The 17,127-nt window shown below is 41.2% G+C and overlaps 1 protein-coding gene across 1 annotated transcript in view; it reads left to right on the top strand.

The window, feature by feature from the left end:
- The window catches only part of LOC309693434 (E3 ubiquitin-protein ligase MARCHF6-like), a 24,234-nt gene extending 8,120 nt beyond the window's left edge, over positions 1-16,114 (top strand). The window contains exons 9-26 of the mRNA XM_082512628.1: positions 1,754-1,786; positions 2,114-2,165; positions 2,262-2,320; positions 2,413-2,493; positions 3,005-3,073; positions 3,217-3,291; positions 3,520-3,654; positions 3,743-3,862; positions 5,556-5,656; positions 6,283-6,420; positions 6,634-6,826; positions 6,912-6,981; positions 7,422-7,603; positions 7,712-7,846; positions 8,129-8,218; positions 8,386-8,518; positions 11,534-11,669; positions 12,507-16,114. Of these exons, the coding sequence (XP_082368754.1) occupies positions 1,754-1,786; positions 2,114-2,165; positions 2,262-2,320; positions 2,413-2,493; positions 3,005-3,073; positions 3,217-3,291; positions 3,520-3,654; positions 3,743-3,862; positions 5,556-5,656; positions 6,283-6,420; positions 6,634-6,826; positions 6,912-6,981; positions 7,422-7,603; positions 7,712-7,846; positions 8,129-8,218; positions 8,386-8,518; positions 11,534-11,669; positions 12,507-12,585 (1,881 nt within the window). The 3' untranslated portion in view covers positions 12,586-16,114. The remainder of the gene's footprint in view (positions 1-1,753; positions 1,787-2,113; positions 2,166-2,261; positions 2,321-2,412; positions 2,494-3,004; positions 3,074-3,216; positions 3,292-3,519; positions 3,655-3,742; positions 3,863-5,555; positions 5,657-6,282; positions 6,421-6,633; positions 6,827-6,911; positions 6,982-7,421; positions 7,604-7,711; positions 7,847-8,128; positions 8,219-8,385; positions 8,519-11,533; positions 11,670-12,506) is intronic.
- The last annotated feature ends 1,013 nt before the right edge of the window (positions 16,115-17,127 follow it).

Raw genomic sequence — 17,127 nt, 5'->3', positions numbered from 1 at the left:
TGAAATGACCTTAACGCCACAACACGGCAAATCTCCGTTAACGAGCTACCGCCGATCGCCCCGTGCATGGGGCTAGACGGCCAACACGTTAACGAGCTAACTGTGCTAACACACTAGTTCCCACCCATGTAATTGAGCATTGCATGGCACATCCAACACACTGTTTTACTTTAGTCCATGACTCGCTTACCTTCAGGGTCATACGTCACATGAAAACCAAAATAATTCCAAACACCAGATCTGAATGAGGGTGGGGGAGGTCCATGTTGCAAGGAGAGCTTAACTTCTGTCTGGCTAGCTTGCCCTGCTCTCTTTCTTCTGAGGATGCTGTCTGTGTTGAGCGCTCAGTGGATCTGCGCTCAACAGTGCAGCCTAGGCGGAGTAGTCGAACGCAGATTCACTGAGCGCTCAACACAGACAGCATCGTCAGAAGGAAAGTTGATAAAATAAATTACAAATTTTGTATTGTTCGATACATATGCGTACCGAACCGAAAGCACTGTATCGAACGGTTCAATATCGATACGAATATCGTTGCACCCCTAATAAATATATATACATACACACACACACACACACACACACACACACACACACACACACACACACACACACACACACACACGTATGTGTATATATATGATTTTTATTTTTTTTAAATTTATTTTATTTTTTTTTAATTAGCCGGAGTTTAGGGGTGCTGCAATACTCGTATCAATATTGAACCATTCGATACAGTGCTTTTGGTTTGGTACGCATATGTATCGAACAATACAAAAAATTTTATTTATTTTATCAACTTTTCTTCTGACGATGCTGTCTGTGTTGAGCGCTCAGTGGATCTGTGTTCGACTACTCCGCCTCAGCTGCACTGTCGAGTACAGATTCACTGAGGGCAGCGCAAGCTAGCAAGACATAAATTAAGCTCGTTGCAACATGGCAACTGCCTCAACGCTACCCGAAATTGAACCTCCCCCACCCTCATTCAGATCCGGCGTTTGGAACTATTTTGGTTTTCATGTGAAGCATGATGCTGATGGTAAGCGCGTCATGGACAAAAGTAAAAGAGTATGTCGGATGTGCCACGCAATGCTCAATTACATTGGTGGGAACTAGTGCGTTAGCGCAGTTAGCTCGTTAACGTGGTGACGCCACCCAGCCCCCACCATGGAGATTTGCCGCGGTATGGCGTTAGTGTCATTTTAACGAGATTAACGCTGACAGCACTAGTGGGAATGCAATGAATATGACTGCGCATTTACGCTGACATCATCCTAGTGCAAGTGGAAGCAGACAAAAACAACAAGCACGCATGCTACAAACTTTACCCGAGTCATTTAGACAGCCGTTAGCACGTGATTCTCCTTATGGGGACCTGATATGTTTAATATGCTGCTGAGAATATAGCCCAGAAGAAGCGTTATAGTATAGCTTTTATTTTGGAAAGAGCCATTTCTCTGTAATAAACTCTCTTTTCCAAAGATGAGTGATTTCTCGATCTGATAGATTTATTTTTTATTACTTTGTTGTTTCAGCAAGATTAAATTTACAAACTGTACTTTTGAGTTAAAATATATATTTATAAATTTAATAAATGACAAATTAAAAAGGTATGAACATTGTTTTGTATTGAAAAAAATATCGAACCGTGACACCAAAGTATCGAACCGAACCGTGAATTTTGTGTATCGTTGCACCCCTACCTGAATGTGTTAAATGGTGACTCTAACGAGTACTTTGTACTATGTTCTAGATGCTGGGGCTGGATGGTTCCCTAGTTTTCTTGGTAATTCTACATCTTTCTTTCATATTTACATTTCTGACACTATTTTATGCACTGTTTAAAATGTTCTCTGCCAAAATTAGTCATTCAGTGTAGATTGATGATTGATTCATTGTTTGTTTTTCAAACCACTTTAAAGCCTTTAAAATCACTAAAAATAATACAGAATAATGCGTAGCCACCTGATCTTGTTGGAAGGTGTTCAGGATGATGGAGCTGACTTGATCTGTAGCAGTTGCTTTTAAAAGTTTGAAATAATAGTTTAACTGAATTTCAAAATAAACCTTTTCATAAAGTGAAAGCTGGAGTTCTGTTGTGTGTCCTCTATAGGAACATGTGTTTTGGGTGGTGTCTCTCAACACACTCTTCATTCTGGTCTTTGGTGAGTCCCAGTATGTTTGAGTAATGTGATTATGATGAGTACATTATGAGAGAGTCATGGGTTCACTTCTAATACACCCTCTGTATATCTCTCTAGCATTTTGCCCATATCACATTGGTCACTTCTCAGTGGTTGGACTTGGTTTTGAAGACTATGTAAGTGCTTAGGACACACGTGTACACTTAGAACACTGTACTGTACCATGAGTTTGACCTACACTAATGGAATTTCTTGTGTTTGGTTGTAGCTCAAAGCCTCACACTTTCACGGCCTTATCACCACCATACTGGGGTACATCCTCCTGGCTGGAGTCCTTATTGTCTGCCATGTATCCTTGACCTAATACAAGTATTTGAATCTTACACACTAAGAGTGTAGTTGATTTATCACTTGGTATTGTTTGCTACAAGGACAATTTGTCCAGTTTTTATTAAATATTTTTGCTATAAGTTCTTAACTTATCCACTTATTTAAATCCTCATCAAATGTATTGTCCTATAACATGAATATAATCTAACTTCTACATACTATAGGGTAACTACAAATCCTGATGAACGTCGTATATTTTTGGATATATGCGACCTAAAATGTCACAAAATGGGGAGGTGGGGGGGGGGGGGGGTATTATTTAGCTACAGTAGGACTTCTGTGAATATCAGGAGAGGTTTTTGGTCTTAAGGCCATCTTTTAAGCACAGTCCTAAAAAAACCTTAAGAGAAACTATTGATCATCTTTAGCTTGAAGCTGTTTGTATCTCAGATGAGGCTTTGTTTCATAGTGCTGATTAAGAAGTGCAGGTTGTCAAACTTTCTGTGAGTCCTTAACTGCCCCTCTTTTAGGCCCTGGCTTCATTAGTGAAGTTCCAGAGGTCCAGACGCCTGCTGGGTGTCTGCTACATTGTTGTCAAGGTAAAATAGAGCGCTGCAGCACTCTGTGTTGGTTTTTGTTTTCTGTTTGTCTAAATAGCAAAGCTTTCAGCTGAAACAATAATTAGTGAAATTATGATTACTTGTAAACGGAAGCTAAATTGCAAGTGTTTTCTATGTTGCAGGTGTCCCTACTGGTTGCCATGGAGATAGGCTTGTTCCCACTTATTTGCGGCTGGTGGCTCGACATTTGTTCACTGGTAAGACAAACATGCAGAGTTAGCTCAGCTCATCCTGTTGATACAGTCGCATGCTGGCTTTTAATGACTAGCCAAACACACTGATTGCATCACAATGACGGCATGTGCAGCAACTTGATCAAGAAGGAAAAACAATGTTAAATTGTGAAATGCTCAGAATGCTACAATTCCTAAAAACTGCTTTATAGCTGGTCACATTTTAAACACCTTTGTCTTCATCTATTGAAGGAGATGTTTGATGCCACTCTGAAGGACAGGGAGCAGAGCTTTGACTCTGCTCCTGGCACCACCATGTTCCTCCACTGGCTGGTCGGTATGGTCTACGTCTTCTACTTTGCCTCCTTCATCCTTTTGCTCAGAGAGGCAAGTGGATTGTTACGGACAGTGACATGGAAAACTCTCAAACAATGTTTTCTGAAAAAATTAGAGATTTCCCTCATGCTGTGTGCAGGTGCTCCGGCCAGGTGTGCTGTGGTTCTTGAGGAACCTGAACGATCCAGACTTTAACCCAGTCCAAGAGATGATCCACCTGCCCATCTATAGACACCTGCGGAGGTTCATACTCTCTGTGGTCAGTCAAACATTCTCCAGTTTACATTTAACCTGAAGCGTGACTGAACACCAACCAATCGCAGCAGATGGCCCCGCCCCTCCTGAGCCTGGTTCTGCTGGAGGTTTCTTCCTGTTAAAAGGGAGTTTTTCCTTCCCACTGTTGCCAAAGTGCTTGCTTATAGCGGGTCATATGATTCTTGGGTTTTTCTCTGTATTATTGTAGGGTCTGCTTTATAATATAAAGCGCCTTGAGGCGACTGTTGTGATTTGGCGCTATTTAAATTGAATTGAACAATAATCAGATTTACATTTAGTCTCTGAAAAAAGAAGAAATGTGTATGAGCGCATATACAAGCATAGGAATGGCTAGATAAATATTTGCTGTAGGGAAATGAAAACAAAGTGCTTTGTACATTTTTTTTTTTTTTAAAGTTTTTGAGATTTCTGCCTCCCTGCCATCTTAATACTGTGAAGTTGAGTGGACTCTTGTTTGTTGGACAATATGTTATTTTAACATCACCCCTCTGAACACACAGATTACATGGAAAAATAGCCAACATCAGAGGTGTTATTTTTAACCCATGTCTATTCTGTCAGTTGACATTGTACTTATCAGAAGCAACTCTGTCTCTCTCCATCTGTTTTTGAATATTCACTTTTCTTTACTGCCACAGCTCTGATGCACACACAGATGCATTCAGTTCAGCTCTTTAGATCAATTTCAGCCCAATTCCTGTCAGACTAATTCATTCAAGTTAGCAGATTGTTTCTTTTCTCAGTGCTTTGAGCAAATTAAATTTGGATTTATTTCCGTTGCATTTATGGAAATAAATATTCTCTTGATCTGCACAAATAAACCAGCCATTCAAAGTTTTCAAACCTTTCAGGGTTTAGGAAGTGTAGCAATTTAAAAAAAAAAAAAAAAAACCAAAAAAAAACCAAAAAAAAAAAAAAAAACGATACAAGGTTGATTATTTCCACTATTTCACATACAGGTTTATTCCAGAAAAGCATAACTAATGCAGCGATGAAGCTGTGGCATACTTCTTGGCTTTACCTCAAAGAGGATAATCTTTTTACTGAGATGACGCAGACCGGGCATTGCTTACTACAGCATCATATTAATTCTAATGACACTTTTAATGAACGTGTATAGACACATACACCTGGTTATGACACACAACATGACTTCATTTATAGAGAGCTGCTCTTCTTTTACTGTTAGCACACATCAACTTGTTAAAATATTAGGAAAGTGTGTGGCGTAGCAGGCACTTAGTTATCGGAGCACATTTTGTAAGCTGCTAATGTCGTGTAAACATGTCAGGCAGTGTTGTACATGGTAGTCCTGACATTTTTCTCTGTGTAGGAATTGTACAAATTAGTAAGAGACTCACAGGAACTGAGATTCAGAGTTTGACATTATTTTTGAGTTTAAAGTGTAGTCTGTTGAATGCCTGACTTTTAAATCTGTTTACTGTATCCATTAATCTCAACACTCCTAATGTTTGGTTGAACTGACCCGGCAATCAAACTGTCATAAGATGTTTTCTCATAAGACATTTGTACACACTTGAATGCCCTTTTTTCTTTCTTTTTTTTCTTTTTTCTTCTTTTTTTTTGTTAAATGATCCATCATCCATTCTGAAATTTGATGATTTAATGCTGTTGTTGACTTACATATGTATATCTGTGTGTGTGCACATTTTCAGGTGGTGTTTGGCTCCATTGTTCTCCTGATGCTTTGGCTTCCTATAAGAATCATCAAGCTGCTGTTCCCAAACTTTCTTCCCTACAATGTCATGCTTTATAGGTACAGAGTAAACATTTGAAATTCTGAAAACTATTGATGACCCCAAACTGCAGAGTTTACGTTTGGGTTTTTTTTTGTTTTTTTTGTTTTTTTTCCTAAGTCACTGTAAAAAGACCCCTGGGTGCTACTTGCAGTCAGTCAACAATGTTCTGTTCTGCATACCAAATATTCTAACAGCTAAATGTTATTACAATAACGCTTTTGATCTGATAAATGTCATTGTTTTAAATGTCTGTGAAGGTTCTCAGTCATCCAGGTCATCGTTTAAAATGTACTGTGATGACTGTAGTCTAATCATAATGGATACGATAATGAGTCGGTCTGAATTGAGGAGCAGTGTCTAGTTTTCATGTTATGTTAGACGTCTGTGATGAAAACTGTAGAGTTTAGTTATAACTGCAGTTCCTATTTTGATTAACTATATTAAAAAAACCGTATAATCCAGTTACATTTTCAAGAACATGATTTGGGATCTAGCGCTTGACATAATTTAAAATACACATTATCTTTGTCTTTAAAGCACTTAAACTGTGGAAATGGGAAATCTGTAGAAAATGAACTGCTCAAAGGTCGTGATGTGTACATTGTGACGTGAAACGAGTTTGGTTTGTGTTCTTCCTCTGCAGTGACGCCCCGGTCAGTGAGCTGTCGTTGGAGCTGCTGCTGCTTCAGGTGGTTCTGCCAGCACTGTTGGAGCAGGGCCACACTCGCCAGTGGCTCAAGCGCCTCATCCACGCCTGGACATTCACAGCTGGATATGTGCTGTAGGCTGGAGATGCACACACTCGCACACACTGCCAATTTAAATCTGAAGCATTTAAGCACCAATTTGACTTTTTATGATGACCTTTGGCTGTGGTAATTTGGAGAAATGAAACAACGAGACGTACAAAGAGACCACGGTGTGTGTTAGTTTTTGTCTTCAGTCTCATACACTGTAATAAAAGACTGCATTTGCTCAAATGGCTCTCCCACAGTGATCTTCACTCCTACCTGCTGGGAGACCATGAAGAAGATGACAACCAACAAAATAACCATCCTGGTCGCGTTAACAACAACCGGATCCCGGGCCTCGGGGAAGGGCTTCACGCTGCCCATCAGGCCATTCTGCAGCAGGGTGGCCCCGTTGGTTTCCAGCCGTACCACCGGCCCATCAACTTCCCCATGAAGGTGGGTGCTCATCTCAAGAGTCCTGTCACTTTTGAAGCCTCTGCTCATATTGAATGTTAACCGTTTTGTGTTTCCTCTTGTTCAGATCATTCTGTTGGTTGTCTTCATGTGTGTCACACTGTTATTAGCAAGTCTGATCTGCCTCACACTGCCAGGTAAGATGCAAGCAGGCAAATTATCTCGTGTACATCAGCGGTCCCCAACCTCTTTTACGCCACGGACCAGTTTATGCCCAACAATATTTTCATGGACCGGCCTTTAAGGTGTCGCGGATAAATACAACAAAATAAAACTAGTACCGTTACCGAAAAAAAGGTTTATTCATAACACACGTGAGAAGACCCAGGAAAACAGAGTAAACGATAACAAAATAACGCTGAAAACAGATTTAAAAACCCTGAAAACTATACATTTCACACCTGAGCCTCAACTCTCGCGGCCCGGTACCAAACGACTCGCGTACCGGTCCGAGGCCCGGTGGTTGGGGACCGCTGGTGTACATGATGTCTCCTGGCCCTAGCTTTCAGCTAGTCGTTTTTTTTTTTTTTTGGTTTTTCTTTTTCCCCCCCTCCACCTTCTCCTCCTTCTCTCTCAGTGTTCGTGGGTCGTTGGTTGATGTCCTTTTGGATGGGCAGCGCCATGGTTCATGAGCTGTACACAGCAGCCAGCGGTCTATACGTCTGCTGGCTGTCCATTCGAGCTGCCACGGTGTTGCTGTCTTGGATGCCACAGGGACGGACAGTCATCATGCTCAAAGTCCACGAGTGGACGCTCATGGTAATGTGGATTTCTGTCCCACCGACTGCAAATATATCATTTCTCAGCTGTTCTGTGGCAAGTTGTATTCTGATTTATGGATTGGGTGTGATGTCCTGATGGGAACAGATCCTTAAGACGGTGGTGGTAGCCCTGCTGTTAGCTGTGGTAATTCCTCTGCTGTTGGGTCTGCTGTTTGAGCTGGTCATTGTTGCTCCTCTCAGAGTGCCACTAGTCCAGACGCCTCTCTTCTACCCCTGGCAGGTAGGAACACTTACCTAAGAAAATGTGAATAAATTTCTAAATGGTGAACTAAATTGTTACTTCTTGGATTTAGTTACTGCATTATTTTATTCTTCTCAACCATTTTATTTTCTTGTTAATGCTGCTTGTGATGTTAAATGAATTGATCTAATCACAGCAACAAATCAACACCTTGTGTCCGTTTTGAGGATGTTGGCATGTCAACATTAGAAGCATTCATGTGATGATATTTTGCGATGGTGTCTTTGTGTCCTGGTTATGTACTGACTCTTTGTGTGACAGGACTGGGCGTTGGGTGTGCTTCATGCTAAAATCATCGCTGCTATAACACTGATGGGCCCTCAATGGTGGCTTAAAACCGTTATTGAGCAGGTCAGTCTTGCATTCTTCAAAGTTGCAGTCAAAATAACGAATAAACACTTAAACAATGCAGATGAGAAATGTGCAAAAATGTCAGTATCATCAAACTGATAAAATCCTGTTTTCCCACACTGGAATGAAGGAACTAATCTCCCTCTCTCCCTCCTTCCTTCCTGCAGGTGTATGCTAACGGCATCAGAAATATTGACCTCCATTTCATTGTGCGTAGGCTGGCTGCCCCAGTCATCTGTGTGTTGCTGCTATGTCTCTGTTTGCCCTACACAGTCTCTAAAGGTGTTACACCACTGTTAGGTATGTTGCTTGAAATGTCTGTCTTTCAGGGATGTATGGATATTCTTGTACCTTAGTGTACACAACAAAGATCACTTTTTAGTGTTTAGAGGACTGATTTCTGGTGTATTCATGTTTCTGGTAAAGTTTTCCTTCTGTAATTGGAATAGGAGATGGCCTAATGGGGGGGGGGGAAAAAAATTATACCCCCTCTCTAAGATTTTAATATCAATTGTGTTGGGAGACTGCAAGATGGTGTGTGTGGTGAGAATCTACTACACAAATGTGTTCAAAGGAAGTGGTTCATGATGAATAAAGTGTGAAACTCAGTGAATTGAAGAAAGTAAACAGGAGCATTGCATTGAGAATGAGGTGACACAGGAAAAGGCTTATAGTGAGTTATGTCAAGCTGGACACTAAGGAAAGAGAAAAGCACTTGCATCGACTGGCTAGTCAAAGGGAGCAAGCTAGATTGATCAAGCAGCAGGTCAGGATAATTCGGGATGCAGATGGAAAGAGTACAAAGAGAGGGAGACCAAAACCACTGGAGGGTTTATTTAAAAAAAAAAACAACACACAATCTTGGAGAATGAGAGGAACCCTGAAGAATGGAGACTTGTCCTGATTTTTTTTTTTTTTTTTTTTTTTTTCCCAAGAACAAGGCTGATGTGCACAACTGTAGTAACTAAAGAGGAATCAAGTTGATAAGCCACACTGTGAGGCTGTGGGAAAGAGATGCTGAAGCTGGGTTAAGAAGCAGGAGTTCAATTCAATTTTATTTATATAGCGCCAAATCACAACATAAGTCGCTTCATAGATACAGAGAAAAACCCAACAATCATATGACCCCCTATGAGCAAGCACTTTGGCAACAGTGGGAAGGAAAAACTCCCTTTTAACAGGAAGAAACCTCCGGCAGAACCAGGCTCAGGGAGGGGCGGCCATCTGCTGCGACCGGTTGGGGTGAGAGAAGGAAGACAGGATAAAAGACATGCTGTGGAAGTATGGCTTCATGCTGAGAAAGAGCATTACAGGTGTGGTGTTTGCTTTGAAAGGGGGACTGGCTAGTCGACTGGGCGATCGTGGCTCAAGAGTTGGGAGTTCGCCTTGTAATCGGAAGGTTGCCGGTTCGAGCCCCAGCTTGGACAGTCTCGGTCATTGTGTCCTTGGGCAAGACACTTCACCCGTTGCCTACTGGTGGTGGTCAGAGGGCCCGGTGGCGCCAGTGTCCGGCAGCCTCGCCTCTGTCAGTGCGCCCCAGGGTGGCTGTGGCTACAATGTAGCTGCCATCACCAGTGTGTGAATGTGTGTGTGAATGGGTGGATGACTGGATATGTAAAGCGGTTTGGGGTCCTTAGGGACTAGTAAAGCGCTATATAAATACAGGCCATTTACCATTTGAAAGTGTTGCTGGAGAAGTACAGAGAAGGTCAGAAGTTACACTGTGTCTTTGTGCATTCAGAGAAAGCATACGATAAGGTGCCAAGAGAGGAACTGTGGGAGTGCCTCAGGGTGGTGCAGTACATGAGGACAGCAATTCAGTGGTAGATTTGAGGGACTATTTTTGCAGACAACATTGCGATCTGTACTGAGAGTAGGGAACAGGTGGAGGGAGAGAGGTACAAAATGCATAGAAGGTGAAAATGTGAAGGTAGAAGATTTCAGAATAACTGAAGTCAATACAAAGCAATGGACGGTGCAGAACACTGCAGGCAGGGTGGAGAGGGTGCAGACGAATGTGAGGGGTGATTTGTGACAGAAGGATGGCAGGAAGAGTGAAAGGGAGACCTGCTGTAACAGGGGGTGTCAAACTCCAGGCCTCGAGAGCCGGTGTCCTGCAGGTTTTAGATATCACCCTGGGTCAACACACCTGAATCAAATGATTAGTTCATTACCTGGTTTCTGGAGAACTTCAAGACATGTTGAGGAGGTCATTTAGCCATTTAAATCAGATGTGTTGGATCAAGGACACATCTAAAACCTGAAGGACACCGGCCCTTGAGGCCTGTAGTTTCCCCACACCTGTACTAGACGAAGGAATACAAGAAGAACTCATAAGTGTCATAGATGTAGTTAAGGATTCCTCCTTAACTACAGAGGGTTGGTGTGACAGATGAGGATGCTGGGTAGATGGAAGCAGAGTGGGGGCTTCTAAAGGGAATAGCCAAAACCTTTACAGTCAGTCTGTGCAGTACAGATGAACAGGTTTCTTTTTTTATGTTTACATTATGTGGTATTTCTTATAATTCTCTGTAATACAAGAAAATGAACTTATGGCCAAATTGTGTAACTTAGACATAATTATTATTTTATGATTATTAGTAATGAACTGTCATTTTCCCTAGATATAATAGCATTTGAGATAGCAGTGATCCATAAAGTAGACCTATTATACTCATTCTTGGACTCCGCTAGAGTAGCTTTAGATGATTCACAGTTCAAGATGTACTCAGAAGTTAAAGGTCATCAGAGGGACAGCTTTAGTGTAGCCCCTCAGTTCATCCTCTAGTCTAAAATGAGCCCTTCTAACTCTTCTTTCTTTAAGGCCTCTGCCTATTACTTTTGCTGATACTGAAAATTTAGAGCAGACTGAGACTCTGCAACTTTGAGAATGAAAATAAATGTTGTTGGTTGTTGATTAAATTAGAAACTGATCAAAATTCAGGCACAGAGGCCAGGGTACCGGCAGAGCCTCACTAATTTAGACAGGGTGCATTTAAAATCTGCTTTTTATGCAAAGCCTATTAAAAGGTAGCTGTGGTTTAAACAGGGATTTCTGATGTTCACACAGACAACACATGCATTTAAACAACCTGTCAATTAAGAATTCCCAGTCCTCTCCTGGGAATAAACTGTTAGCTGTTCTCTAAGCAGCTGATTGGTTTAGTCTTTCCTCAATGTTTACTCTTGACAAATGTTAAGTGACTTGCTCTCTGGCACTTACCTCACCCTCTCTGTTATAGCCCATCAATTCCTGAAGACGACCCAAACAGCAGCTCCTGTTTCACTGCTTGTTCTCTCTCTCTCTGTATGTAGGAGTACAGCCAGAGATGCAGACACTTGTGGAGAGGAGAATCTATCCGTTCCTGCTCATGGTCTTCATCCTATTGGCCATCCTGTCGTTTCAGATACGACAGTTCAAACGCCTCTACGAACACATCAAAAATGACAAGTGAGTAGTGGTGATACTTTTTTTTTTATATATGTTTTTTTTATTTTATTATATAAACTGGGGGGGGGCTCTGTGTTCTAGTAGGATTCAGAGAAAATCCAGTAGCGGAACCTTGGTGTGGAAACACGATTCCATTTATGTTTGTCAAATATTGACAGGAAAAAGGTTTGGTCAGGGTCATGTTTGAATTCATTGATGCGTATTCACGCTCTGATCAGTAAAGCTGATCAGTAATTCTGAAGGAGAGAGTAGGGAGGTATGAGCGACACAGAAGTTTATTTTCCAAGAAGACAACTTTTAAGGCCTCAGTTACATTGGCTTGGAGACTGGTTACCACTGGTAACCATAGCAACCACTGTTTACTACAGAAAAATGAACATTGGCAAGTGGTCGTGGGACATTGCTTGCTGTCGTTAGATGAAATCTGTCTCACAGGACTGCACATAAAACCTCCCTGTGATCGCTTTTGTTGTGAGCAGATTTCCGCTGCTCTGCATGCCACCTGTCTGCAAACAGTCTTACACGAACCACAAATGGAGGCCGTTGGTCTTCAAGTCAAACCTTTTACTTTAAAGTCGCCATGAAAAAAATATATTTTTATAGTGGTTCATTTTTTTTTTTTTTATTTTGCCTAAAATATTTCAACATAAAATTAAACAGTGTAAAATGTCTGCACGGCTTCCAGGGTTGTCCCTACTAGCGTGTTAGTGCAGTTGTAGCTCTGCAGTGGGAATACGAGGAAAGATCTTAGCTAGTCAGTGGTGTGCCCTTCCATGCTGCTCTTTAAATTGTTTGCAGAGCTAACAAATAAGCTAACTGTTTCCATCCCTCCTGCAGGTACCTGGTTGGACAGCGACTGGTGAACTATGAACGTAAGGCGGGCAGGAGCATGTCCTCCTACAGCACCTCCTCATAGACTGAACCGTGCTGTGGGATCGGTGGAGCATACTCACACTAGCCCATCACCAGTAGCCACCATCAACGTATTGTGATGAAACCTCTTTTGTTTTCTTCCTGCTCGGCTGTCTGCTTCAAACGCAGACTGAAACTCGTCAACTGTCCATCCTGGTAAACGTTCATGTCCAACGCAGCTGAAGTTTTCATTTGTATTTCACTTGTTTTTAAAAGGCTTTGTGTTGAAGTCAGATTTTTTTACCTCAGACTGTGCTTCCCTTTGAGTGAATGTTGTAAAGTAGTGTCTGGGTCACTTTGTTTAGACCTGTACATAACCACAACAAGAATCCCTCTCTGTTCCTGTGTGCATCAACAAGTTTTCCTCACCTCCCTTTATCAGAATGAAGTAGTCAGTGATGAGGAGAGACATGAATGACGTAGCAATGTGATTGTATTTTTTTTTTCCTTTTTTTAGTGGTTTTTATTAGATGTGTGCGTTCATATATTTTTAGTCTTGTATATTTTTTGAGTGAGCTGGTAGATGACCCTTTGAGAATTAGAAAAAATGAAAATTGCATTTCTTTATGGCCACACTCACCAAGGACGGGCTCCTGTGGTTTGTTTGTTTTTGGAGGCATGGGCCTGTAAGTTTGGAGATCAGTCTGGTTTTTAAAATGAAGCAAATTCACCTTCTACAAAGGAGAGGGTCTAAACCTGAGAATAGAAAAGTCACAGCACAGAACAAATGAGTTTTCAGGTCTCTCCATTAAATTTTAAAGGTTTTTCACACCCAAACAGCACGGGAGCACAGCAGGTGGTTGAGATAATTTCTGCAAATGCCTCCATCGATGAGCAGAGGATAACACACAGGCAAACTGTTTACACTATGGCTGCCACCGGCTGCTTTGCAAGTGACGTGACTGCATTTCTTTATGCTAAATCCCTGGACTGGGCTTTTTTACATTTACAGACCCTGCAGTCTGATTGGAAAAGGTTTCAGCAGAGAAAGTGGGACATAACTGGAGGCAAAATGTTCTTCCCAGTTTAATTTGGACTGACTGTTGTTTTTTTGTTTTGTTTTTTTTAATGTTTGTTTGTTTTTAGTACATCACTCTTAGAGGGACTTAGAGATGACAGAGCTGGCAGTGCTGCTAATCAGCTACTCACACTAACCTGAAAATCAGCTGTATAAAATAAGAAACATGACTAATGAACTGAACTGGAAAACTCAAGCACCCCTCACACAGAGCCAGCTTGTGTCGGTGCTTTATTTACTTCCTGATTTACTTGCTCTGATTAATCATGTAATTGCTGTGACTTGCTAAGCTCAGTCAGGTCAAGACGTAGCGCATCAAATCAATTTAGTTACAAGTAACACCCTAATGCTGGCTTCACATTAAACTTTTGTCTATATTTGTAGGGTAGATGGAAATGGGCTCGTTGCGTTGTCTGATGTGTTTCGTGTCTCCACTGAGAGACGGGCGCAGCTTGCCCAACTGACTGTCACTGCAGGACCTGCAAAGCAGGAATTGCTGATGGTGTATCCATAGATTCTTAGGGGTTTTTTTTTTTTTTGGTTTTTTTTTGGGGGGGGGGGTTTGCCCCATCACTGCAGTGTCCCTACAATTGTGCTCCTGTTGGTTAGTGTGCTCCTGTTGGTTAGTGTACCGCGGAGTGAGACAATTGGTTAAGGACTGTGTCGTTTGTTTACGGAAAAGTCTTCACAGCACAACTGAGGGTGTAGGGTACCAAATCTTTTAGGTTACTGAGACGAGCTTTGATGGAGCTGAGAGTTTTCTGCATCCCTGATTTAAAATGAGTTAAAGTAGTTTTTAGCTTAGCTGCTACTAAATATTATTAGGATTTCCAGGTGTTACTGTTGCATAGTTAACATTAAGTAGAGCAGTTTGTGGTGAAGTAAAAGAGGGGTTTGGGTTTTGTTTTTTGTTTTGTTTTTTTTGTTTGTTTTTTTTCCCCGGAACATGATAAATATGCTAGCTTCTCTGGCAGAAGAGGAGAGAACAAATGAGCTGAAACTGACCCACATTCACGTCTTCACCTGCTCACAGGTCCTTAAGGTGATTTTCAGAGGAAGAAACGGATTATTCTCTGCACTCTCATGTAAGAAATTCACTGTTAATTGAAAATAAGCCTTGAATAGCAGGAAGCTGGAAGAAGGTGGCTCGTCCTCGATTATGTAACACTAACATTCACCTGTGGTTGTTCTTGTGTCCTGCATACTTAGCATTGGCATGCATGAAATGAGCAGACTGTATCTGTAAACCAGCATAAGTACTGCAAAGAAACTGTCTTAAATAGAAATGAGAAGTTTGAATGACACCTGCATGATGCTGATTTTTGTATCTGTGAAACTAGTTTGCAATTTTACAATTTTAAGGAGTAGTTGAACATTCTTTGATGGGCTGGTTTCATGAGAACATTGATACCACAGTAAAGTCAGAGAGTAGTGAAACTGTTAGCTTTAAGTCAAATTGCAACAGACGCCACCCACTGCACCTGTAGTTAATGACTGATTAATAAATTAATTGTACAATTTTTCAGTTTCACAAACTGGAACAAGTCACAAAAATGACTTTTATGAAAAAGCCAACATGTTCCATGTAATCTCCTTGGATTTTCTTAGATCACTATACGTGTTGACTAAGTGCAGTGACGTCTGAAGATTGTAGGAGGTATTCTCATGTAACATGTGGCCTAAATGTGAAGAATCGTTTCCCCAGAGTCACATTTCACTTTCTACAAATAGCTATACTCACTGTGCATGTGGAAAAGTCATTGTCTGAGATTTGTCCTCCCACTGTCTTACTTGTGTGACCACATTGTTTGCTATGCTGCCCAGCATTTCTCCTTTCACATGACAGAGTTGTGATGTGTCCTATGTGTAGATCCAGAATGAAAGCAGACAATTGGGTTTTAGAAAAGATTTATTTTCACTGAGTGAAACGAGCTCCGGCTATTTTCTGAATCATTTTTGTTACTAATGAGAACATAAAACAAATTTTATTTTAAGCGACTTGATTTGGTAACTAATTTTTTATGCAAATGTTTTAATGTTTTGCACCTTGTACCACACTTTGCAATCATTTCAGAATCCACTGTAACACAGTCATGCTAGCTCCATTTATTTTAGCCCCAATGAGACTGAAATGTGTCCGTATCTAACTGGCTGTATACAGTGGCTTTTACTTAAATCATAGGTTTTCCCTAACACACTGAATTATTAGTGTAATGAGTACAAACTGCTTTTCTGTCGATTGTGAATGACATCAACTTTAGTGCTTCTTTAGCTGTAGTCCTACTGCTGTGTGGAGTGCTCAACTTATATAAATATATGATGCTATAAAGTGACCTTTTTAGTCTTTGAACTGAGCTGGACACTTTGAATTTTAGTGTTGAATTTTTAGAAGAAATTATTTCTATTTTTATATGTGGAAAAAGGCAGTGGCATGTACTGTAACATAAAGATGTATACTTAAAGCTCTGATTGTTGGTTCAGTCATATGAAACATAATAAATGCTTGAAAAGATTCCTCAAGATTGCTGTTTGTTCAAGTTGTGGCCAATGTCTCCTTTAAACAAATGTTTAGTCTGGGACCCAAGCTACATGTGAAGTCCTTAAAGACACTTAACCTCTTTTTCCAATAGGTGTTAAACTTGTCGCACTGCCAACAGGCCCAGACAGGCCGGGATGTGTTTGAGTTCTAGAGATCACAGGGGTCAAGGGGTGAATCTGATACCTAACAGGTGTCTTCACCCGTCGCAGATGGAAGAGTTACTGTACACTTTCTTGGAGAACAGTAGGAGTGATTTCCTGAAGGGTTCTTTATGGCAGTGAGCTCTGCTGCCTCAGTAGTGTAGAGTGGGAGAGATGGGTTGTCCATGATGGAGAGCAGTTTGTTCAGTGACCTCCTGCCCCTCAAAGACTTGAACGCATCCAAATTCTGACCAATGATGGTTTCAGCCTTGGGAAACAGGAGACAGCTGAAGTGCTGTCACTGATCCCGAGGAGCTTCTCATTCAGCAAAAGTGATTGGATGATGTTAAAGGCACTGGAAAAAACAATTAATTTCATTTAGATTTTTTTAGTGCCAACTCACAAGGCACTTTAAATTGCATTTTAAAGACCCTTACAACTATCCAGAGAAAAACTCCAACAATCAGATGAGACTTGGTGACAATGGGAAGGAAAAACCTTTAACAGTTAAAACTTCTGGCAGAACCAGGCCCCACAATCACCTCCTCACTCCTGCTTTTCCTTCTCTCGTGTTGCCTCCAAACACACCTTCACCTCCCCTCTTCCTTTGTCTTTGGCCAACAGTTTCCACCGGCACTCTAGTGATGATCGTTAACCCGAGCCCCAACCGATCTGGTATGGAAATCTCATTCTTCTTCATCCGCATGTTTGGTTTGGCAAAGATTTTATGCCAGATGCCCTCCCTAACACAACCCTCCCCATTTATCTGGGCACTAGGAGTATACAGGCTTGTGGCCTCCCATGTGGTAATGTTATGTTAGAATTCATATTTTGGTACGAAGACTCATT

Source organism: Aulonocara stuartgranti, assembly GCF_965226115.1.
Source record: "Aulonocara stuartgranti genome assembly, chromosome: 18".
NCBI classification, from domain to species: domain Eukaryota; kingdom Metazoa; phylum Chordata; class Actinopteri; order Cichliformes; family Cichlidae; genus Aulonocara; species Aulonocara stuartgranti.
This window is presented reverse-complemented; position numbering and strand designations above follow the sequence as displayed.